This window comes from Coenobita brevimanus, chromosome 17 (assembly GCF_032717465.1).
Source record: "Coenobita brevimanus isolate Jiangsu-jjx chromosome 17, ASM3271746v2, whole genome shotgun sequence".
Classification (NCBI taxonomy): Eukaryota; Metazoa; Arthropoda; class Malacostraca; order Decapoda; family Coenobitidae; genus Coenobita; species Coenobita brevimanus.
This window is the reverse complement of record NC_136970.1, coordinates 4,846,892-4,873,229: the sequence shown is the minus strand read 5'-3', so window position 1 is coordinate 4,873,229 and position 26,338 is coordinate 4,846,892. Positions and strand designations below refer to the sequence as shown.

Sequence of the window (26,338 nt, the reverse complement as noted above, 5' to 3'; positions counted from 1 at the left end):
CTCACTATAATCTCTCCTATAACTCCCACAACCCACTAAAATCTATCCTATAACTCCTACCACCAGCTGTAATCTCTCCTATAATCCAACCCGCTATAATCTCCGTCTGTCTCTTCATTTACGCGTGTCTTTGCAGTTCGAGGGCCTGACATCCAACAAGAGTTACTCCGGTCGTTTGGTGGCCATGGTAGGGAGGCATCACTGGCCCTACACACTGCTCAACTTTACCATCACATCACCCACGCTGCATTTAGGTGGGTGAGAGAGAGAGAGAGAATTACACTCACTATTCACACATCATTACATTAAAAAAAAAAATCATCACCCTACGTTCCAATAATACATGATGTTTTACAGAATACATGAACAAGAACAGCAAAAAAAAAAAAAAGTAATAATCAGCCTGAACAATAAGTACGTCTAAAAATCAGTCTAAAAGCGACTCTCTAAAATGTCCACATTCAATAAGTATCTGTAGAAAACATAAATCGTTCTCTTTTTTTATAACACTTAAATTTCTTTGTAATAATAAAAATGTGAATCTCTACATGTCTGTCGAAAAAATATGTAAAAAATTTAAAAACAAAATTCTCCCCAAAGCGAATAAAAAATCTTCAAACAGCCTCAAAAATGCAAGATTAAACAATGATCAGTCTTAAAAAACGCACGTCCAAAAATCAATCATGAAAAAATATCCAAAACTTTGGAATATAATTTCAAAAATTATCTTACGGAAAGAATCACTAAAACTTATCAAAACGTTTTCCTTAAAACAACATTTAGAAAAAGTTTAAAAAGGCACACAAACCTTAAATTCTGGTTTAAAAAAAATTTTCAGCTCTGTGTCTCTGGAAAATCAGTCATCGAATATGGGACGTAAAAAAAAAAAACACTAAAATGAATGATTACCAACATTCACCATGGAATGCATAATTGTTTAAAAAATCCCTACCACTCAAAGAAATTACTGTTCCTACTTCTCCTCACAAAAGATAATAAACTCTACGGATTCGAGTTGTCACATTTCAGTAAATATGGATTTTTGTGTAGTTTGATTTGACCCCCCAAAAAAAATTCAAAAATCCAGGAATCCATAAACTGGAGAACAGATCAGGGCTTCTCTGCGAAGGAACAACTATACAAAACCTGAAGTGAACTGGTAGAGAAATGAAAGAGGTGCATCAAATTAAAATATGTCTGGAAGAAGGACACAAGAAAGAAACTGAACATACGGTACAATCTCCACACCATGAAAGAAAATATAAGTACGAAAAAAAAGGCCAATCTTAAAAATTAATCCTGAAAAAGCATATATAAAACAATGGTAAAACAAAGCATACCTACCTGTAATACTGATATCCCCTCCCCAAAAAAGTATATAAAAAGAAATGAACCTTAAAAAAAAAAAAGCATATATCTAAAATTGATGTTATAAAATATCAACCAAATCAAACCTCACAGCACCTCAAAGAGAGAGAGAGAGAGAGAGAGAGAGAGACTAATAAAAAAAATCAGTCTCAAAATAGCATGCCGGAAAAAAAAAAACAATGAAAGTCTTGAAAAAAATAACTAAAAATATTATGTATACTGAAAATACAATAATGTCTCCAAATCAAACCATCTCAAAAATATCAATCTTCAAAAGCCAGAGAGAGTGAGAGAGAGCCCACCTACCTTAAACAACCCGTAGCAAGGTCTAAACACAAATCACGTTTCTTGCAGGTCTGGGTTTGGGCGAGCGAGTGAATGGGCCTGAAGTGAGCAGTGTTGGTGACTTGGATGATATCACTGTGGCCGTCAGACTGCGATGGTCTCACACACCGTTTATCCTGGGTTGGTGTCTGTTGTGGTAGTGTGTGGAGTAAGGAATTGTCACCATCATCGTCAATACTGTAATTCATTATATCATCAACAAGAGTACCAGTATCATCAATAAGAGTCTCATCATCATCATCAACACCAACAGCATTATCAGTATTACCTATTATTCTCATCATTATTAGTTGTTTAAGTGCTATTACCATCATTATCATCAGTATTGTAACTCCGCATAACCATCATCATCATCATCAATAACTATCAAGCATCACCATCATTACTACCGTCATTATCATCATTCACCATAAACATCATTAACATTACCTATTAAACGTCATTACTGTTATTATTACTGTATTCACCACAACCATCATCATCATCATCACCACCACCACCAACATAATCAACATCATCTCCACCATCACTATTATCAGTATAAATAGTCACCACTACCATCATCACAAAAATCATTATAATCATCAACATTCCCGTTCATCATTATCGTCATCAACATTTCCGTTCATCATCATCATCAACAACAACAACATTCCCGTTCATCATCATCATCATCATCATCAACAACAACAACATTCCCGTTCATCATCATCATCATCATCATCAACATTCCCGTACATCATCATCATCATCATCATCATTCCCGTACATCATCATCATCATCATCATCAACATTCCCGTACATCATCATCATCATCAACAGCAACAACAACATTCCCGTTCATCATCATCATCATCATCAACATTCCCGTACATCATCATCATCATCATCAACACTCCCATTCACCATCATCATGAACATTCCCATTCATCATCATCATCAACAGTCCCGTTCATCATCATCAACACTCACGTTCATCATCATCATCATCATATCAACACACAAACCCTCTCCTACGTAAATCACCGCACAAGGTATACCCGCGCCGAAGCTAAAGGGTTTATATGGAGAGAAAAATTACCTAGCCACAAATCGTTAAATACAGTATCCCTCAAGAGTTACTGGCAACGACTGGCAGAATTAAACCAACGACTATTTATTTGAACTTCTTCTTCATGCCTTAAACCCTGGAATTTCGGGTTATTTTCCGTTTATTCCTGCTTCTAACAAATCATTATATAATTGTCTCATGCTCTCTATCTATTGCCAGACGCCTTAATCCCGTAAGGGGTGGCCACTAAAAAATCGCCTCCATGTCGCCCTGTCCCCCGCCATTTCACTGCCCTTCCTCCCAGCTCACACACCCTCTCTCTCAAACTCTAGGTATTTCTTAATGCTTCATCTAACCCCTCCTGTTCAAAAAGTATTATAAGGTGAATCAAATCGTTAAATGGAAAGAATAATGTGAGAGAGAGAGATCTACGTGCCCAAGAGGTTGCATGTGATGACTATACAACCAAATATCACCTTGTAGCAGCAAACCACCTCCAAAATGGTAAATGGTCATATAAACAGGCATCGTAACTAAACTGACACTACAAACAACTGCCTGCATTCACTCTTACATACTGTAATGTCGAATTCCTTTAGGGATGAAGCTGAATGACAAGGTGGAGGTGAAGAACGATGCTGGTGGTGGTGGTGATGAAGATGATGATGATGATGATGATGGTGGTGGTGGTGGTGGTGGTGATGATGATGATCCTGATGATGGTGGTGGTGGTGATGATGATCCTGATGATGGTGGTGGTGGTGATGATGATGATACTGATGATGGTGGTGGTGGTGGTGATGATGATGATGATGATGATGATGGTGGTGGTGGTGGTGATGATGATGATGATATGATGATGATGATGATGGTGGTGGTGGTGATGGTGATGATGATGATGGTGGTGGTGGTGGTGGTGGTAGTAGTGATGATGATATGATGATGGTAATGATGATGGTGGCGGTGGCGGTGGTGGTGATGAAGATGATGATAATGATTGATGATGGTGGTGGTGGTGACATGATGACGATGATGATAATGATGATGATACTGATGGTGGTGGTGGTGGTGGTGGTTGTGGCTGCAGTCTTGGTACAGTTGTTAAGTCAAATTAAAATAGCCTACAACAGTACTAAATAAGGTGTACAGTAAATAATAACGAGTAATGACACGTCAGGCATTAATAAACATACCAATGAATACAAAGAGAGAATATAAGAACAAAGATAAACATAATAATAATCCATGTATCCATCCATCATCTAATCCTACGTTGCCCCTGGAGCGTAGAAGCCCGGGGCTAGGCAAGATGGCTCTGACATTTAAGATGAGTGACCAGCCTCACTCATTCCTGAGTGGCATTACGTGGGCAATAAACCCCAACCGTCCCTTTGATATAAACCTCTACAGGCTCAATCCGACTGAAGCACCTTAATTACCCACTAAACCACCAGGCGCCATAATTTGGTTGTATGGTTACCACCCAGCGTACTAAATTGTTTCCTGGTGTACAAGAAATCATTTGGCTTGTCACTCAGTGTAGAGTCACCCACAGGCAGAAGGAAGAGGAAAAAATGAAGGAAAGATAGGAAGAAGAGGAAGTGTAATAGTAATAATAATAATAATAATATCTATCATCCAATCCTACATTGCCCCATGAGGAGCGTAGGAGCCCGGGGCTAGGCAGTTGGTACCAACATTTAAGATGAGTGACCAGCCTCACTCATCCCTGAGTGGCATTACGTGGGCAATAAACCCCAACCGTCCCTTGGATATAAACCTTCACCGGCCCAAACTGACTGGAGCGCAATAATTACCCACTAAACCACCAGGTGCCAAAATCTGGTTATATGGTTACCACCCAGCGTAGTAAATGGTTTCCTGGTGTACAAGAAACCATTTGGCTTGTCACTCAGTGTAGAGTCACCCACAAGCAGAAGGAAGAGGAAAGAATGAAGGAAAGAAAGACAGGAGGGAGTGTAAACTTACCCGTAGGCAGAAGGACAAGGATAGAATGAAGGAAAGTAAGACAGAAGAGGATGGAAGGAAAGAAGGATGGTGGAGAGGAAAGGGCAGACACCCGACAGCAGCACTACATCGAGTGAGTGGATGGTGAGCCCCCCCACCTACCACAAATAATAATAATAATAAAAATAATAATAATAATAATAATAATAATTATAATAACAACAATAAAACACACAACCCCCACTAATTCACTCTCTATATCTATTGCCAGACGCCTTAATCTCACAGTATCTAAAACTACTAGTGACGGTGGTGGTGGTGGTGGTGGTGGTGGTGATAATGCTGGTGGTGGTGGTGGTGATAATGCTGGTGGTGGTGGTGGTGCAGGCTCCAGTATGGGTTATTGGCCGGTACTGATAAATTTAAATTCAACTTCTATTTCCATTCACTCTTAATACCTTAGACTCCTTACTTCTATACATCTCTTTCTCTCAGTTATACACCTGTTAACATTAAAAACACCTAAATAGTTTATGCACTTGTGGTATATAGTAGTTCAGTAAATAACAGACATACGACGAAACACACATCACTAACAACAGCTAACAATCCGGCAGAACGAGAACTCAGTAATAACTAACTACAGTAAATAATTATACATATATATAACACTTAAATAATAACAAAATAGAGTTAATCATCATCCCATCATCATCCTCCGAACTCTTAATTCACACCTAAGAGATGGGGTGGGGTAGGATACAAAAAAAAAAAAAAAAAGAGAGAATGCACAAACGAACAAACCATACAAAGAAAACAGACTTCAATACATCACCTAAATACATAACACAAGAATTTCACCTTCCCTACCTTCATTCTCACCTGCATCCATATCCCTTACAGGTGATGGTAATGGTGGTGTGGGCTTGAATCACGGTGCGGCAGGGGGCGGAGGCACAGGGACACCGCTGGGCTACCGTCTAAAGGCGTGGGACCACAAGCACCTCGTGGCCCAAGTCACCACCTCCACCACTGACAAGAATATGGTAAGGATAGAACAAAATATCAAAATACTTATGGAAATAGAGCACAAACCCTGATGTAAATAGCAAAAATCAAATTTTATAGTAGAGCACAAAAAATTCTTACTGTAAAATAGTGAAAATGTTACACCAAATAGCACAGAATATTAAATATAAAAAATCTTAAAAGTAAATAGCAAAACTCTTACAATGGCGAAAAAAAAACTTACAGTAAATAGCAAATAAAATTACGGTAAATAGCAAAAATCTTACAATAAATATTTATTTAGCCAATAATCTTACCGTAAATAGCAAGAAAAAAATACAGTAAATAGCAAGACTTGCAATAAATAGCAAAAAATCTTAAGGTAATAGCGAAATCTTACAGTAAATAGCAAAAACTAAATCCTTCAGTAAATAAGAAATCTTACGGTAAATAGCAAAAAAAAAAAATCTGACAGTAAACAGTAAAACTCTTACAGCAACAGCAACAACAAAAAAACCTAAATTGATAAAGTCTTACAGTAAACAACAACAAAATTATCAAATAGCAAAAATTGTACTGTAACACCGAAACAAAAAATCTTATGATAATCAGCAAAAATAGTATACTAGTGTTCAAGAAATCGAATTGTAAACCAAAAATATACAGTAAAATACTTATTGAATAGGTAAAAAAAAATGGAAATAGCGAAAGTCGTACAAGAAACATAAATTACTAAACAAAAATCTTGAAGTACAAATATCACTACTCTTACGGTAAAATAGTTAAAAAGGAAAAATCTTAACGGTCATAAGGTATACAAAAACCTTTCCGTAAAATAGTAAATATCTTAAAAGCTATTGTGCTTCCAACCAGTGAGTGAGAGAGAGCGTGTCCCCAAGCTAGGCTAACGTGATGCAGTACATTTTTAGCTACACAACCAGACTAGACTCCTTAATACTCTAGAACAAAGAAAAAATGCTTCTTTTTCAGTACCAACAACGGTGACTAAATAGATAAAAACACAAATAAATATGAATAAATGAATGAATAAATAAATACCCGGAATAATAATGGTAAACTAATGAGGGACGCCTTCACGCGATGGCATCCGTCAAGCCGGCTGGTGGAGTTGTCCGGTTATTCAAACGTCCCTCAACTCCCTCCCTACTCCCCCAAAAGGAAAATGGTAGACTGTAGGATAAACACAATTCAGCCTGGGACCACCACCACCAACAACTACAACTACCACACACCTACAACAGCTACTACAACAACGAGACCAAACAGACAATAACACATTGTACAAAAAATAATACTTTTCACCACACACACACACACACACACACACACACACACACACACACACACACACAAACAAACAAAAGCAGGGATGAAAACAATAACAAACAACCAATACAAAACAACACCTTTTCCCCGCCACCAACACAAGGAAGGCAGGAAGCAAGAGAAGCCAAGTGGTGATAAAGCAGCGCCATTTCAAACAATAGGCCTCTGGCTCACTTTACGAGAGACGCGTTTCCAATAAAATCCTTATGAGAACTGGGGCCGTTTTCTCGCTGACGGAGGACGCTACCTTGCACTTCTTCGTTACTAGTTTTCCCCCCCCCAAGTCATCATTAATATTACGGTGTTGGAGAAAATAGTAACGAAGTGCTGGAGAGCGTTCTCGCTAGGTGGACGCTCACTGCCACTTCTTTGTTACTAGTTTTTCCACGTCATCTTTAATATTATGGTGCTGCCACTTCTTCGTTACTAGCTTTTCATGTCATCTTTAATATTATGATGCTGAAGAAACGCTCCTTCTCACAGTAGCACTGATATAACCGGTCGACTCCGCTGCCCGATAACATAAACATCAAATTTTAAACTCCCTCTCTTCCGAAAGGACGATGGTCCACTGCGAGAGGGAAACTTCGACCTGCAGTCCACTAGGTTCAGGTAGAATGAACCTGGAGTATTACTACAATATTGTTTCAACTCTAGTGTGTTGTTATGAGTTATATATGTATACGGGGATAATGATGTGAAAAACAAAAATAAATCGCTTAAGAAATGCATAATGTGCCTTACTATCGAGAATACATCCCTTGTGGCGGAGGGAATAGACAAAAACAAGTGAGAGAGAGAGAGAGAGAGAGAGAGAGTCTAAACTTTACAGAACCAAACCGTTTATCAAAACTTTGGTAACCAGTAAAAAGACGGACCAAAATAAGCATGGAAAAGCAAAATTCCAGACAAAATTAAAGACATACTTTGGCTTCAATCTATCTTCACACAGGCTCAACGGCTAGTCTCCCTCCTACGCGCCGTTATTCAAATTTCAGCCCCTCGGCGGCATTTTTACGAGTCTCCCCTCCAGCCCGTTTGTTTTCCCGCGTCGCGCGTCTGTTAGAAATTACATTTTCTGATTCAACTATTTCTCCTTTGCTCCCCTTGCATATATTAGCTTTTTTGGGCTAATTTTTACCCCAGTGTCCTCTCTTTATGTTTAGTTTTAGTTTTTTTATCCGATATTTTTGAGGTGTTGTGGTTGGCTTCATTTTAGACTCGTGCGGTTTTGTCATACTGTATTTTCGGAGATGATTTTTATGGCGAAGTATGTTTTGGTAGCGGGACGGCATTCACAAAATTTCTTTAGCTTTTGCTGTGTGTATGTTTATGCATTTAGGTTTATCAGACACCTACCATACACTGAAGGAAAATTAATACGAGTGAATAGGCTACTAATCCTCTAAATCCGGCGACTTATTATTAAACTTTATTCTCGCTGCAGCCCACTACTTCATTAATGTTATGGGAACACCCTTGTAGTGACGGGATGCATGACAACAAAACGGCTTTGAAATTACTATCAAAATTATTTCCTTAGTTAAATGAAATGGTATGACGGCATTAATAATAAGATATACGTCCCTGAGTTAATACATGCATAAAGGATAAATTATGTGAAAGGCCTCATAATATTTCACGGTGGTGTTGGCTTCAAAAGTATTACTGGAACATTTACATAGGAATTTACCAGAATGTACACACACACACAGAGGGAGTCAATCGAGGCAGACGTGCGACATCGGAGCTCCTTACCGAACCAACACGGCCAGTGGCATTATATACCTAAATTAGTATCTTTGTGTGAGTCAAGCTCTGTACCAGGTTAGACTAAATGATTTTTCATTATTAAAAGAAAAAAATAATAAGTTTAAACAAGACTTGTTCAAACAGAAAAGAGAACCAAGACGAAAGAATGTGCTCAGTCATCTGAGGATTGTTTAGACTACAGCAGCACGGGGAATGTAAGTACATACTCTGTACTTTAGTATTGCAAAATGGATACATACTTTAGTAAAGCAAATTTGGAAAAGAAAAGGGATAAAGGTAGAAAGCAAAATGATGATTTCTACCAAGAACTGGTTGAAGTGGAGACTCACAATAGACTGGTTGAACGTGTACACAAACTAGAAATGGCTTTCAAAAATGAAATTGATGAAATAAAGAAGCAGATGCACTTGCAAAAGGAAGAAGTAGAAAAACTAGGAAGGGAGGCCAACAAGAAAGACACAACCATCAGTGAACTAACAGTGGAACTGAGTACACTTAGGAAGAAAATGAGTGAAATGGCAAGTACAGTAGTCAATCACGAGAGTGTTATGGAAGAGTTCAAAAATGACGCAGAGACAATTAGGCAAGTAAGCAGTCTTACAGACCAGAGCAGTGATATTGAGGAGAAGATAACACAGGTGAATGAAGCTGTGCAAAGCTACAAAAATGATGTGGAAACCACGTATGCTGAAATGGTGAAAGTAAAGAAAGACTTAGAAACAAGGGTGGAGGAAAAAAGCATTAAACAGGAAGTGAAAAGAATAATCCAAAACAATCCAAAGTTAGTCAGAGATTCAGTAGATATAAACAAATCTATAGTAATCACTGGTACAGAAGAGGAAAAAGTAAAAAACAAGATCACAAGAGACAAAAAGGAGATGGCAAATGTAATGAGCTTACTGAAAGAAGTATCAGAGGAAATCTGTAGTAAAGACATAGAGGAACACAAAAGGTTAGGGAAATACGAGAAAAGCAGGACAAGACCTCTAAAGGTGACTTTCCAGAGTGTAAACACTGTGGAAGAGATACTAAAAAATGCAAAGAATCTTATGGAAAAAGAGGAGTTCAAAAATGTATGGATAAAAAGATGCCTAACACAAGAGGAACTGGAATTACTGAAAGAGAAAAGGGAGGAAGCAAAAACAAAAAATGAGGGAAGATCAGAAGAGGAGAAGAAGAATTTTTTTTACAAAGTAATAGGATTGCAGGTACGAAAGTGGTACACAAACAGGATGGAATAAAAAGGAGGAAGGTAGTAAAACCATGTCATGACAAGTATATAAACAAGATGATAAATTTGATATACTCAAATGTGGATGGAATGGTATCTAAATTACTAGAGATGAATGATTACATCAGAGAAAATGAACCAGAAATAATATGCCTAACAAACAAAATTAACACCAAGGATATCCAATGACATACTAAACTTAGAGGAATACAATATATGGAGAAGAGACAGAAATTTAAAAAAAGGAAGAGGAATTATAATATTAACTAAGAAAAATCTAAAAGTCAATAAAATAAAACTAGATATACCATCACAAGTAGAACTGATTGCAGTAGAGATCAACACATCTGAAGGGAAAGTAATTGTAGCCAATTTGTACATGCCACCCAGATCAAACACATGGGAAAGAGATGAATATGAGGACCTGGCAGAGAGTACAGTTCAGAGGTTAAGATCATTACTACATAAAATGGAAGAGAAATCGGAAAGAATTATACTAACTGGGGATTTTAATACAAATATAAATTGGAATACTCTAGATATAATTAGCCAAAAAAGCTGTTGGGACCAAAAGCTCCTGGATCTCGTGCAAGAGTTTTTCCTAACGCAACATGTGAGGGAAACCACCAGAAAAAGAGGACTTGATGTACCTTCATTGCTAGATCTAATATTTACTAGGCAAGAAAATGATATTGACAATTTAATATATCACCCTCCACTCGGCAAAAGCGATCATGCAGTACTAAATTATAACTTCAGGATAGCATGACATAGTTAACAGCAATGTCAGTTACAAAAAGAGCCTAAACTATAAAAAGGGAAATTATCAAGACCTAAAGAAGTATTTCTTAGAAGTTGATTGGGAAAATGAGTTTAGAGGACAAGATTTAAATGCTGTATATAAAAAATTCTGTGAATTTTATGAAATAGGAGTCCAGAAGTACATCCCATAGCACAAAGAAGCTGATAAGAAAATACAGAAATGGTTCAATACAGAATGTAAAAAATCAAAAGAAAGAAGAGATTTGTTGTGGAATAGATACAGAAGACACAATAGTGAAAGGGCGTATAATAATTACAAACAGGCAAGAAACGACTATACAAGAATAAGGAGGGAAGCCCAAAAACAGTTTGAGGAGGATATAATAAATAAAAGTAGTGATCAACCAAAGCTGTTTTACAGCTATATCAGAAGCAAAACCAAAGTAAAAGATATAAGACAATCCATTACGGACGAGGGAATCACTTATACACAAGAGAAAGATATTTGTGAAGCACTAAATAAGAATTTCCAATTAGTTTTTACAGAAGAAAAAATTTTTGAGAGGGACTATGTGGAGCATGCATGTCCACACATACTACCAGATATACAAATAGCAGAAAAAGTAATACAGGAGGAGTTAAGTAGATTAGACAGAGGAAAAGCAAGTGGTCCTGATGAAATTGCATGTTGGGTACTACGAGAATGTGCAAAGGAGTTAAGTAAACCATTATTTTTAATTTTCAAGAAATCCTTGAGTCAAGGTAAACTACCTGATTTTTGGAAAAAAGCAAATATTGTCCCCTTCATTAAAGAAAGGAAATAGACAAAATCCACTTAACTACCGACCAGTATCACTAACCAGTGTTGTAAGCAAGGTATTAGAAAAGCTTATAAGAAAAGCTTGGGTAAATCATCTAGAAGAACACAGTATGATAACAGAAAGACAGTTTGGTTTCAGAAAAGGAAAATCATGTGTTACTAATCTGCTGAGCTACTATGACAGAGTAACAAACACAATACAGGAAAGGGAAGGATGGGTGGACAGTATCTATTTAGATTTCAAGAAAGCTTTTGACACAGTACCACACCAAAGACTTTTATGGAAGCTGTACCATCAAGGAGGAATTCGAGGCAAACTGTTTTGTTGGATGCAAGACTTTCTCATAAAAAGAGAAATGCGGACAGTACTAAGAGGAAACTACTCATCATGGAAAGAAGTGACTAGTGGAGTACCACAGGGTTCAGTGCTGGCACCAATCATGTTTTTAGTGTATATAAATGATACAAACAGTAACAATGGAAATGAGAGCTATCTGAATATGTTTGCAGATGATGCAAAAATACAAAAGAGAATTACTAACACAGACTCTTGTAAAGAGCTACAAGAAGAATTAAATAAACTTCATGAATGGAGTAGTACATGGCAAATGGAATTCAATGTGGACAAGTGTCATCCAATCAAGTTTGGTAAAAGTGGAAAAAGACCTGATTGGGATTATAAGTTAGGGAATAAAACCCTATACACATCAGAAAGAGAGAAAGACCTAGGTGTGATTATCAATAACAGACTATCTCCGGCTGACCACATCAGCGAGAAGGTACGGAACATGTATACACTGCTTGCAAATATGAGAATAGCATTCACATACATAAATGAAGACATGCTAAGAAGGATAATAACATCATTCATTAGACCAACCCTGGAATATGCATCAGTAGTCTGGAGTCCTCATCTCAAAAAGCACATAGACAAGATTGAAAAAGTTCAAAGGGCCGCTACAGGACCTAAGCTACGAAGAAAGGCTAAATAAACTGAATCTACCAACACTACAGGAGAGAAGGAAAAGAGGTGACATGATAATGCTATATAAGTGCATATCAGGGAAGGAGAAAATAGACATAAATGAATACTTAACATATGGAGAAGCATCAGCAAGAGGACACTGCAAAAAACCGCATAAGAAGAGAGAGGATAAAGACGCAAGGAAATTCACTTTCCCAAACAGAGCAATTGATCAATGGAATGCACTACCGAATGAAATAGTGTGTGCCAAAACAATTCACAAATTTAAGGATATGTACGATAAATATGGTTTAAGACACGGGACAGTACGAGCTTGACTCATTCCTGTAAAGATACAATTAGGTAAGAACAATTAGGTAAGGTAAGAACACACACACACACACACACACACACACACACACGAGAGAGAGAGAGAGAGAGAGAATAATTTAATTTTACAACGATTACAGCACAAATAACAACAACAACAACAACAACTAAAACTGCACTCAGTAGAGCGCATACCTCCGCCAAGGCCCAACAGCCCCCTTATAAAAGCATATTTAAATCCGCTAGATCCGGAATTTTATATGGATCCGCGCCAAACTGTACACATTCGTAGATACCATTCTAAATATTTTTTTTTTTTTTTTTTTTAAGATCCATGCAATATTCAGAGAAATTTACGAAAATGTCGAAAAACGCCCAGTCTCGCAATGTTAAAGAAAGTGAAAAAAAATTTCTTGGATCCACACCATTATCCGGATCCGCACCAAAATTTAATGGAGTGTATTCTGGGCCAAGGCCCATTCTTCTACCAAGTTTCGTGGAAGTCCGTCCAGTAGTTTTGTGTAATCTTACTCACAAACCAAACAAAAAAACAAACAAACAAACGGACACGGGTGAAAACAACCTCCTTGGCGGAGGTAATAATAAGTGTCTTACGATTATTGTTTAAAAATCCTCGGACTGGAAGGGTGGAAACAAGTCACCAGGCTGTGCAGTATAAAAGAAATAAAAGAAAAAGATAAGCATGCAGCGTGGGATTGAACAGTCATGCTCAAAAGTCGGTCTACTATTCCACTGCGTCTACTTCCCACTTAGGGCACGTCCGTCACTTTCCACCCTGACGCATCATATCAAAGAAAATACCCATTGTAATAATGCAAAGAGTATATAAGCGTCGAATTTTAGCCAGCAGGGGAAGGTGACGAGAGGTGAAATATTAAGCGAATTTTTATGCCCGCCTGTGCTAGATAAAAGCGATGTGAGGTAGAGATACAATTCATTTCCATCGTCCCAGCGTAACCTTTCAAATTTGGCGCCAACGCTCGTGTTCAGTGGCGGTTTGATTTTATGGTATTTCACTAGAACTTGGTATTTTGTACATTTATAACCTTTCCATCACTACTGTATATGTCTTCAATTATTCAATGGTATCTTTAATTATTCAATGGTGCTGGTGACGGACGCCTTTTGTGAACCTGGCTCTAATTACACTATCTCTAATGAAACTGGCTCTAATTACACTATCTCTAATGAAACTGGCTCTAATCACACACTATCTCTAATGAAACTGGCTCTAATCACACACTATCTCTAATGAAACTGGCTCTAATTACACTATCTCTAATGAAACTGGCTCTAATCACACACTATCTCTAATGAAACTGGCTCTAATTACACTATCTCTAATGAAACTGGCTCTAATTACACACTATCTCTAATGAAACTGGCTCTAATCAAACTACCTCTAATGAAACTGGCTCTAATCAGTCTCTAATGAAATTGGCTCTAATCACACTATCTCTGATGAAACTGGCTCTATTCACACTATCTCTAATCACACACTCTCTTATGAACCTGGCTCTAATCAAACTTTCTCTAATGAAACTGGCTCTAATCACACTATCTTTAATGAAACTGGCTCTAATCACACTATCTCTAATGAAACTGGCTCTAATTAAACCCCCTCTAATAAAACGGGCTCTAATCCATCTCTAATGAAACTGGCTCTAATCACACTGTCTCTAATGAAACTGGCTTTAATCACTCTCTCAAATCAAACTATCTCTAATGAAACTGGCTCTAATCACACTATCTCTAATGAAACTGGCTCTAATCCATCTCTAATGAAACTGGCTCTAATAAGTCTCTAATCAAACTATCTCTAATTAAACTGGCTCTAATCAGTCTCCAATCAAGCTGACTCTAATGAAACTATCTCTGATCATACTGACTCTAATAAGTCTATCAAGCTGGCTCTAATTAAACTATCTCTAATGAAACTGGCTCTAATAAGTCCATCAAGCCTAATCAAACTCTCTAATGAAACTGGCTCTAATAAGTCTATCAAGCTGGCTCTAATGAAACTCTAATGATACTTGCTCTAATCAGTCTCCAATCAAGTTGGCTCTAATGAAACTATCTCTAATGAAACTGGCTCTGTTAAGTTTATCAAGCTGGCTCTAATGAAACTATCTCTAATGAAACTGGCTCTGTTAAGTTTATCAAGCTGGCTCTAATGAAACTATCTCTACCAACCCACCTGTTAAACTGCAGGGGTGCGAGGCGACACTGGGAGGGCTGCAGCTGGACACGGTATACAAGGTCACGCTCGAAGCGCTAATGCCCACTGACCAACCCGGACCAACACTCTCATTCTCACTCCACGCTGGGGCTCTGCACGTCGGTAGGTACAGTGGTAGATTGTGTTGGTAGGATCAGTGTTGGTAGGATCAGAGTTGGCAGAATCAGTGTTGGTAGGTTCATCTCTGGTCGCTGCTTCTTTACTGAAATTAATTAAAAAGAAAAAATAATAAAAAAGGTTAATAGTTGTCAGTGAAGTATGAGAGAGAGAGAGAGAGATTTAACTATCAACTGCACGAGACAACCCCTGGACGTATTACTATATTTCTTGTCACGCCAGACGATTTCATTCATCCCAAGAGAGACTTTAACTGGAAGGGTTAGACAGCCTTCACTATCTCTTCAGCTGCTACAGTCCTTTCGTGAGCTGAATAAAATCGTCTGAAGGCAGCAAATAATAATAATAATAATAATAATAATAAAATGGAGGTAGCAAATATTACTAATAATAATAATAATAATAATAATAATAATAATAATAAAAATAATAAGCCAATCAAATGCCACCTAATTCAAACACATCTGAAACTCCCAAACTATACAAAGTTCCAATTTTCCTAATTTCGAAAAAAAAAAAAAAAAAAAGCTGAATGGATGCAATGGATATGGCCTGGTTTACCGTTGGTCTGTTTTCATCCGAGCCAATGGGGCCACTCTCACTACTTGAAAATTAAGCTGGGGTTGCATATCAGTGAGTCTCCCTGGTTACTAGTCAAATCAACCCTCCAATCTGACCACACTTTATTTCTTTCAGTTCTTGCCGCGGTTAACCGAATGTGATTTTTTTTTTCTTATTCACTGTGCAACAGACAAAAAGTACGTTATATTTTTAACTGTGTGTGTGTGTGTGTGTGTGTGTGTGTGTGTGTGTGTGTGTGTGTTTTACTTTATTTTTCGTGCGGTAAACATAATGTGCGTTATTTCTTTTTTTCTAATTCTTTATGTTGTGAATTGACTATCTATCTATTGCCAGACGTCTTAATCCTGTAATGGGTGGTCACAAACAAATCGCCTCCATGTCGCCTTGTCCCCCTCCATTTCACTGCCCTGCTCCCAGCTCACACCCCCTTCTCTCAAATACCTCTCCACTCCATCCCTCCATCTCATCCTTGGCCTCCACCTCCCTAGAGTTAATTTTTCCACTCCTCCCTGTAGCTGGTGGGGGGCTAACGACTGACGGTGTGAGTGAGTGCTATTCCGGCTTACAAGTGCGCTGTCCAGGAGCCGAACGCTGTGTGTCGCCGTACTGGATCTGTGACGGTGCTCCAGACTGCCCAGGTATTTATGTTACGTCCAGGTGGGTCTCATTAACACCATTATGCACGAGAAAGGAGGGCCGTGAAAGTGGAGAGGAGTTTGAGAAGCAGTGGAGAATTTTGTAACGGGAAACATGTATTGGAGACAGATGGATAGATAGACAGATAAGTAGATAGATTGATTGGTACTGATATAAGAAGAGAAAAAAGACGGAAAGGATAGATGGGTACGGATATAGGTAGAGAAAGAGGGGAAGGAGCAAAGAATAAAAAAGAAAAAAACAAAACAATCAGGCTAAAAACTCAGTTGGTAAAATACTTCTGATGCCTTTACCAAATTAAAACCCCAAACACATCCAACTTCTTCACTAGGGAACACAATTCAAAGCAGCAAATGCAACACAAGAAAAGCACTGTTTCAGAATAAACCACAAACTGAATACTATATACACTGCAACACCAAAATAAAAAAGCAAAAAAGAAAAAAAAGGCAATACAGGACAACACAGAATAATAGTGCGGGACGTGAGAATATTACACACACACACACACACACACACACACACACACACGAGCCAATAAAAACAGTGCAGTCCAAGATAGATACCAAACAAAATCCAGCATATAATTTTTAAAGATGGCTATAACTTTATTTCATAATACTGTACTGTCACATGCAACTACTTAATAAACGAAAGTAGCAGTCATAATCACGAAAATAAATAAATAAATAAAGCAGCATAAATGGTCACAACAAAGGCAATTAAGTAGCAAAACAAAGTCGTATTTCAAGTGCTGTGGAGATTTCTAGCATCTCTTTCTTAGCGACTTATTCAACACATGGCACCTCAGCACCCTCTATGTTACGGATGCATACCAGGTCGGCATCTAAAATAACATACGAGAATATCAAGGTGTAATATGCAAAATAAATCAGTACGGAAAAGGTGCAACGAAGTCTCCCATGTCACTGAGAATGCAGCCCCTAATAACGCTACACTGACCCCTTCCCCTGCAGACGGCGCTGACGAGGTAGGGTGTGAGAAGACGCCGTGTACAGGGTTCCGTTGCTATGACGACGCTTGTATCGCAGGGGCGTGGCGATGTGACGGTCACCGGGATTGTAAAGGTAGGTAAAAATGTCATAGCCGTGTGTAAATACATGCAGTGCTCTATTTTATTCCCTTCATTTCAACTTGGGCTAAAACTGACCTTTCTCCATACAGAATGCTGTGTTGTAACGTGAGATTAACACGGAACTGTAACAAGAGATTAACACCGTGTTGTAGAAAGAGATTAACACCAAACTAATGAGATTAACACGCGGTTCTCACAAGATTAATACGAAGCTGTAACGGGAGATTAACACAGTTGTTGCAAGAGATTAACATGAAGCTGTAACAAGAGATGAACACGAAACTGTAACAAGATATGAACACGAAACTGTAACAAGATATGAACACGAAACTGTAACAAGAGATGAACACGAAACTGTAACAAGACATGAACACGAAACTGTAACAAGACATGAACACGAAACTGTAACAAGACATGAACACGAAACTGTAACAAGACATGAACACGAAACTGTAACAAGACATTAACACGAAACTGTAACAAGATATTAACACGAAACCGTAACAAGAGATGAACACGAAACTGTAACAAGACATTAACACGAAACTGTAACGAGACATGAACACGGGGCTGTAACGAGAGATTAACACGAAGCTGTGACAAGAAATTAACACAAAGCTGTAACAAGAGATTAACACGGAGCTGTAAAACGAGATTAACACGGGGCTGTAACGAGAGATTAACACAAGAAAGTAGCGCGTCAGGATAAAGTGCTATAGAAAGAATAGGGCCGTAGTATTGCTTCATTCAGCCACCGAACTACGGGAAATATAGGGGCAAAGTCGACAATTTCAACCAAGTTAAAGTGAAAGAACTAAAAATCATACGACAACAGCAACAAGTCACATCAGTACATTACACTATTAAAATTTTCCCACATAAAGAGGAGTATCTATGCAATCCAACAGATGTCGTAAGTTAATGCTGAATAAACATAATAACATCACGTAATTCATTAAACCGACTGATCATTTATCACACACCCGTTTATTGCTTATCCGTATTCATAAAGTATTTTCATTCTTGCAATAATCTGTTCTCCTTATGACTGGTTTATTGTCGGGTAGTCTTTGTTTTTAACGGTATTATTCACTTCATTATGGGTATGAAGTGCTCGATGTAATGAGTTACGAGGCACTGACGAGAAGCCTACACGCGGTGGCGTTGTGTACCCTCGGTGGAGCAGCTGCGGCGTCCACCCGGGAGCCAAACCTCATATTTCCTCACACCTCGTCATGGGAAGGACCTTGATGAGGCGCTGTCTTCCACATGGGGACGCCATATCTTACAGTGTACTGTATGTACCATAGAGGTAGGTGTAGGTAGAGGCGGCATAAGGGATTAACCACGGATTGGTCAGAGTGAGGCCGACAGACCTGACTCGACCAACATGGCGGCGACCCCTTTGACAGCTGTCTGACTTGGTTCCGGTGACCAGGCGCGAGTGTTTTCTTAGTTGCAAACAGAAAAAATGAGGAAGAAAGTAGGTTATGAATGGAAGGAGAAAAGAAAGTAGTTAATGAATGAAAAAAAAGGAAGCATTTAAGAACATATTGTAAAATGAAGGATGGAAGACAGATAGATTTAAAATAATATACATCAGCACATTATGAATATATCCATTATTATATATAATATTCAGCTTGACTTTACTAACTCCAGTCATATACATAATGTACACTTACAAATTATAATTCACTCTAAAGATACTCACCGGTGAAATGTAATGGATGGGTCAGATTTCTTATCTCCTCTTTCTTTACACCCAAATGCGGCACAGATGGTGGGCATTTTTGGAGTCTTAGGTTATTTGATGGTGAGTTACAACTTAGGACAGAACGTCTCACACCCACAGCTGAACTACAACTAAAACCAGAGGTAGAATGAAGTCTACTTTGTTTCTGGCATTCTCACTGAGGAATACCAGGTGGACACACAGCTGGAGGTATTAAAGGCTTAATAATCTCATGGCCACACCCACGGAGGTAGGATTAGGACTGTTACCTCTATGGGCACAGCCATAGAGGTGGGAGTGCACAGCAATCTTCTTCGTCAAGTAGGTGTTGCCGTGACCTCTTGACTTGACCAATATGGCCGTTTGACTTCTCTGGCTTCACCGGAGCCTTCTCCCGCCGACTCTACCCTAATCCTACCTCTATGGTATGTACTGTACTGTACCTGTAGGACGGCCCCACTGAAGTTGCTTACCTATTTGCTCCGCAGGCAGACCGGTGTTTTGCAATAGCATTATAACAGAGTTTGATTAAAAGCATACACAAACGATCTTAAGAAAAAGTTGTCAAGTTTTATTAAGTTACTGATTTTGCGTGCTTTTGCGTTTATACTGGGACGTGCGCATGCGTATAATTATACTGGGACTGGTTGTGTTTCAGATGGTGACGACGAATATGCATGTCCTGAGTGTGGTGCAGGAGAGGTGGCGTGTCCCCGGGGTGGTGGATGTATACCTCACAATGCGACATGTGATGGGGTACAACATTGTCCAGATGGGTAAGGCAATATTCCCTCATTCACCTGTACTATAACACACACTTTTAGTGTTTTCTTCTTTCCTCTCTCTCTCCCTCCACACACACACACACACACACACACACACACACACACACACACACACACACACACCGCTCGCTGGTGCAGTGGTAACGTTCTCGCTTGCCATCTGGTAGACGGGAGTTCGCACCTCGCTCAGGTCGAAGTTTCACTGACGAAGTGGGTGGTTACTGTCCCCCTGGAGCAAGGGGACGGGTGTGTGCGTGTGTGAAGGTCACAGCCTTGCCCTTAGATCGGATTATATGAGCTCTCAGCTCCCTTCCGGGAGGGTAAAAGCTGACGATCACGACCATCAAGTGATCCTGACCGACCCGGTGAATTACACACACACACACACACCGCTCGCCGGATCAGTGGTATCACTCTCGCCTAGCATCTGCTAAGACGGGGGTTGGCGCCTTTCTCGGGATGCCAAAAGTTTCACTGACGAAGCGGGTGGTCACTGTCTCCCTTGAGCAAGAGGATGGGCGTGCGTGTGTGAAGGTCAAGGTTTTGCCCTTAGATCGGACGAGCTCTCAGCTCTCTGCCGGGAGGGTAAAATGCTGATCACAACCATCACGTGATCCTGACCGACCCGGTGAATTACAGTGTTTCCTTCTCATTCTTCTTCAGTTATTCTATTCTTCTGTGAAATCATTGTATGCTCTCCGATTGTCTGTCGCAAAATCTCCCTCCCCTCTTCTCATTGCCTTCTCTACCCCCGGCTCTCTACTCGGTCTTCTCTCCCACTCTCCTTGTATCTCCTCCCTTATTTTCTATCTTCTCTCCCTCCCGCCCTCTCACTGCCTTAACCCTCTATCTTCTCCCTCCCGCCCTCTCACTGCCTTAACCCTCCAGCTCTCTTTTCCAGTCCTTCTCTCATGATTTCAGTGCAAATATCTCACCAGCGTCTCATTCAGTTTGGGTTAAACTAGTTCAAACACTATGTATAAGTTCGGGAATATAAGATTCGATTTTCGTCCAGACCAAACAAAGATCAAGGTCAAACGATAGGTGCGGTGTTGCTGTGTTCTAACTACAGACTCTAGCGCTCTCCCACCCTCCTCCCTCACTGTTTATTCTCTCTCCATCTCTCCCAGTCTTCTCTGCTTCCATCCCCTCCCTCCAGCTCCTACTGTCTTTTCCCTCTCACTGTCTTTTCTCGTCTCTAAACTCAATGGACTGGTCACTGACAAATCATAAAATTGCATGGATGCAAGGAAGAGTGCCGGACGACTTGGAGACACAAATTATCGGTGACGTAGGAGAAAGGGTGGTAGGCTGAACAGGCGTGTAGGTGCATCAACCAATACAGTGTGGCAGGAAGTGTGTGCTAGAAGTGTGACTGTTAAGGTGAAGATTACAGACGAGAAAACAAAAAATATGGTGGATTTAGAAAGGGAAGTCCGTGGCTTAGACTTTTCCTTATAAATAGTAATGGGAATATAAACAAGTAGTCACACAGCAGAGGAGTTTGTCAGTGACATACTGATAAGCGATGTGGAAGGTATTTAGAAGTTATGAAAGAGCTGCTGAAAGCAACAAAATACATATGGCGGAGGAAATTCAAATGCAAAACCAGACTGCGTTATGAAAAAATCCATTTATTGTCGGGTCTGGCGTGTGCGTGTGGGGGGAGGGGGGGCATGAAGAAAGCAACTAAGGGTATTGTGTCACTTTTATCACACATTGTGTCTTGGAGTATTCCATTTGAAGGCGAGTCTGCTATCAGGGATGTGTGATGCATCTGGCCAACAAAAGTAACAGCTCTTATCGTTTGTGCCACAGATGGGATGAGTCTGGGAGTGTGTGTGGTCGTCGATCCTGCGGAGCGAGGGAACTACGGTGTCTGGAGGGTAACCGATGTGTGCCCCATCATCGCCTGTGTGACGGAGTACCAGACTGCCCCGCTGCAGAGGATGAGGAACCCGCCTTCTGCTCTGCGTTCAGTTCCGTTGTGAACCTACGAGACTCTGCAAAGGATGTGCGTCCACCTCCATGTCAAGAAAATTCAAGTGAAAATCAGGAAAATCTGATAGATCTGGAAAATCGGAGAGGTCAGGAAAATCTGAGTTCCTGCAGCGATGAACAGTTCCAATGTGGGAGTGGAGAGTGCATCCACCGGACCTACCTCTGTAATAGTATCAAGGACTGTGCTGATGGAGAGGATGAAATGCCACAACACTGTCAGTCTACATCCACTGAGGCTACTGGTGTCTGGCAGCCTTCATATGGCTCAGACAAAGATGATGCACCAGAGGACTTTAACGAAAGTTACTTCTCAAACCCCCACACTGATTACGAGTATCAGATGTGTGGTGATGGCAAATGCAGTGATAATTATGTTGATTCAGGCATTGAGCGAGTCATCACTAGCAAGAGTATAGAAGACTCCATTGCTCCTGATACAGTAACTTCAGCTACAACTAGTTATATGGAGACCACTTCTGAACGAGGCAATTCAAACAATGACGTCAGAACTGAAATTTTCTTTACTCCCTCTATCACAGCATCAACTGAAACACCGAATGAGTTAGTTGATGAATACATTGTTGAGCGTAAAGAGGAAACTGATATCAACACCTTGGATCAGACTGATGATATTCTCGATGGTGCAGATGTCAGTGTCGAGATTATAGTGGAGGATCCCTCGTATAAGGATATAAGGGGACAACATCTCAACCTGTCAAGCAGTGAGGATGTAGGTCTGGTCCGAAATCACACTGAAACCCTAGACACACATGTGGCTACTCAAGTACCAGGAACTGAACAATCATTTGATCCTGATTCCATTCCTGAGTCAACTCTTACACCTGACTACACTGATTACTTTTACTACCTGGACGAATCTAGTGAAGTCAGTGATAGTGTGAGCTCAGTAACACCATCAGTGGCCGAAACTAACACATCTCAAATCACAATCAATATTAACGAGGGTGAGGACTATGAGGAAGGAGATGAATTCTGGAGTGATGATACATTAGCCAGTGATGCTTATTCGATTGTGGCCACCAGCCCATCTACTACTACTGTCGTGTCTTCCAATGTAACACCATCTAATGCTGAGAGCATCAGTATCGACAGCAATAAGACTTCAATATTCAGTCCCACTACAAGAATCAGTACCAACACAGCTAATATATCGGAGGTGGGGAGAAGTACTGAATCCTACAATATTCTGGATAGCCAACTGACTCATTCCATGCTCGATGATAAGGCTGTAGATGAAAATGGAATTGGAAAGTCTCCCTCTTCCTCAACTGAATCAGCATTCAACCCTACCTCTCCCTTGATCACAGAAATTGCCCCTATTTCTTTCTCCACTGAACCAGAAACTGACCTACACTCTTCCTTCACCGAATCTACAGTCATCCTGCACTCTTCCTCTGTCACTCCTGCCTCAGACACAGACCACAGCACCTCCAAGAGCAGCGTAGAAACACCTTCACCAGACACAGAATACAGTACCACCAGCAAGGCACCTGTAACATCCCCAGCACAAATCGATTACACCAAAGAATCACCACGTCAAACCACAACAACCACCACTCGCACCCAAGAATCTACTACTCAGGTCTCAGAATCAACTCATCAAACCCCAACTTCGACAAATCAGATGACAACTTCAACTGACTCCACGGACTCACAACCCACGCTTACCACCCACCCGGCAAACTGGAAAGACATGCCGGATGGGCAGAAGAACCTCACTATACTCATTGCCATTCATTCCGAGCTGAATGAGAGTCAGATTCCACAGTACATTATACATGGGATGGACGGAAGCACCTACCAATATGAGGTGGTCAGTATTGTCAATGATGAGATGAGAGACGGAATGAGTAAGTATGTTCAAGATGGTATTCACAAAGGAGATGGCACACACCAGTATCTCCAGGGAAGTAATATTTCAGTGGCATCTACATTCTCAATGTCCTTTGCTTCCACACTTGGGGTCATCATTCTCCTGTGCAGTGTTGTTAAGAACATTTACAAAGGATGAATGTTCCACTAATATGTTCCTGACCAATGAACAGTATTTCAACAGTGTCTAAATTCTCAGTCCTTCACCCATCTTGGAATGACCCTTCACCAGTGCAGTGCCACTGTGAACAAAGAACAAAATGTTCTACTACAATACGTTCTGACAACTGAGTGATATATTAGTAGGATCTAAACTCAAGTCATCTATTACCTTATGCAGTACCATTCTGTTGAGTATATTTAAAATCATTTTAAGGCTATTTAATTACTATGGTCCTGACAAGTGGAGTCAAAATCCCCTCAGGAGCAATGATTAACGGCCCATCCACTCCAAGATTCTTAACATACAAACTCTACTGATCCGAATTGCTGTAATTAAAGACGTGATATAAAGCACCTACTGCAGTGACACGTTTGAGATGAGAATTAAAATTCGACATGTAAATGAGCTATAATAGTGATACATGTGATCATGACTGTAGTGATAAAAGTTCTTTTTCACATTAAGGTTTTCTTCACATTCTCAAATTTCAGATTTCATCCTGTACTCATCTACTTGACTTGCAAGGCTGGCTCAGTGCCACCAGGTGTTTTTAAGGTGTCAAAAATACATAAACACATAAATTACACATGAACATTCCTCATCAATGAAAATTATAAACACAGTAAACATGTAGGCTCATTTGTATTTGTAAGCTCATGGATAAATGATCCATGGCTGATTTTTGTACTGTTAAGAGCACCTATAGTCAGTGTCAACAGCTCTCTTATTCTCTGGAAAATCAACTTTACACATCAGTGACAGCTTTAAAAGTTCCATGCTTGACTTTTCTAGTACGGTTTATAAGGAATAAAAGATTATAAAGGAGGAGGAGGAGGAAGAGACTATTTTTTGATGAGGGATCACACTTTAGGTCTATGGATCATTTACAGTCTCAGAAGTGTCGTAATCCAGCAGGTTAGGGTGGTTCCAAACTCGCTTAATTAGGTAGGACTCCCAGAAAGCTTTGTATATATGCTGTAGGTTTGTAGACACTTTAATACTTACTCAATTTATATATTCAACCCAGTCCCACCAAGTAAATGTTACACTCATAAAAGGTTGTCTTGGGTATGGAGGAATACAATGTGGAGGGTGTTATGTAGGTGCTATGGTAAGAACAGTGGGTGAGGCACTTTGATTTCCCTCCCACCCCCATTTTTAAAGGCCATGTACTTTTGGATTAATGGAATAAGGAAAACTGGGAGATCAGAATAATAGAATACCAAATTACTGGGGAGTCACACTAATGGAATAGAGATATGATGAGAGGTTAGGAGTATTAAAATGATGGATTAATATGGTCAGGAAATGAAGAATTGGGAATAAGTACAAAAGAACTAGATGCAGGAGCTTCAGGGTACATAAGTTCATGCCCTTGGTGTGGATCAGTGTGGGATGGTGATTTTGTGTGTGTGGTATTCCAGCGAAGCATTTCATGAATGAAAATCATTAATACGAGACACACAATCTACCACTCCTTCATATGCTCAGCATCTAAAAATTGTGGCCAAAATACTGGGAGATGGAGATAATGGATTAACAAATAAAGGAACTTCAGCATAATGTGTTCTCACTGTTCACTGTTTTCCATAAAGCAGCCTATGTGTCATCCTGTATTATATTATAATGAAGAAGGTATTTATCATCTCAGCTGCAAATACAGTTGGCAGTTAGGAATGGGACTACGATAAATAGTATCTGCGTTTTTAACAAACTTTTATATTGCATTCATTACTGTAAATACAAATTACTGTACATATAAACCCCATTGTATTTTTGTCTTTCCACATATTATCTTAGACACTGCATGGTAATATTTATAGGTGCAACTGCACAAAAAAGTTTTTTCTTTAAAAAATTATCACCTAGTCAGTTACATAAAACCATAAATTTCCTAAACAGGTGCTTTTAAATTACATGCAAGTATTTTTGTGACCATAATCACTGAAAATTGTATTTATAAAATGCAACACTTTGCTCATATCCTACACATTATGTGACTGGTGCCTGTAGGATATGAGATAATTTGTAGACTAAAGTACGAAATGTATGCATTAAGAAGTTAAACTCTAATCTTAATC

General features: G+C 39.5%; 1 protein-coding gene across 1 annotated transcript in view; it reads left to right on the top strand.

Moving 5' to 3' along the window:
* Nucleotides 1–24,233, top strand: part of LOC145391236 (uncharacterized) — a 90,506-nt gene extending 66,273 nt beyond the window's left edge. Inside the window, exons 6-13 of the mRNA XM_080265911.1 lie at nt 137–254; nt 1,723–1,833; nt 5,637–5,779; nt 15,201–15,330; nt 16,443–16,565; nt 17,562–17,672; nt 20,074–20,191; nt 22,019–24,233. Of these exons, the coding sequence (XP_080122037.1) occupies nt 137–254; nt 1,723–1,833; nt 5,637–5,779; nt 15,201–15,330; nt 16,443–16,565; nt 17,562–17,672; nt 20,074–20,191; nt 22,019–24,233 (3,069 nt within the window). The remainder of the gene's footprint in view (nt 1–136; nt 255–1,722; nt 1,834–5,636; nt 5,780–15,200; nt 15,331–16,442; nt 16,566–17,561; nt 17,673–20,073; nt 20,192–22,018) is intronic.
* Nucleotides 24,234–26,338: the final 2,105 nt, after the last annotated feature.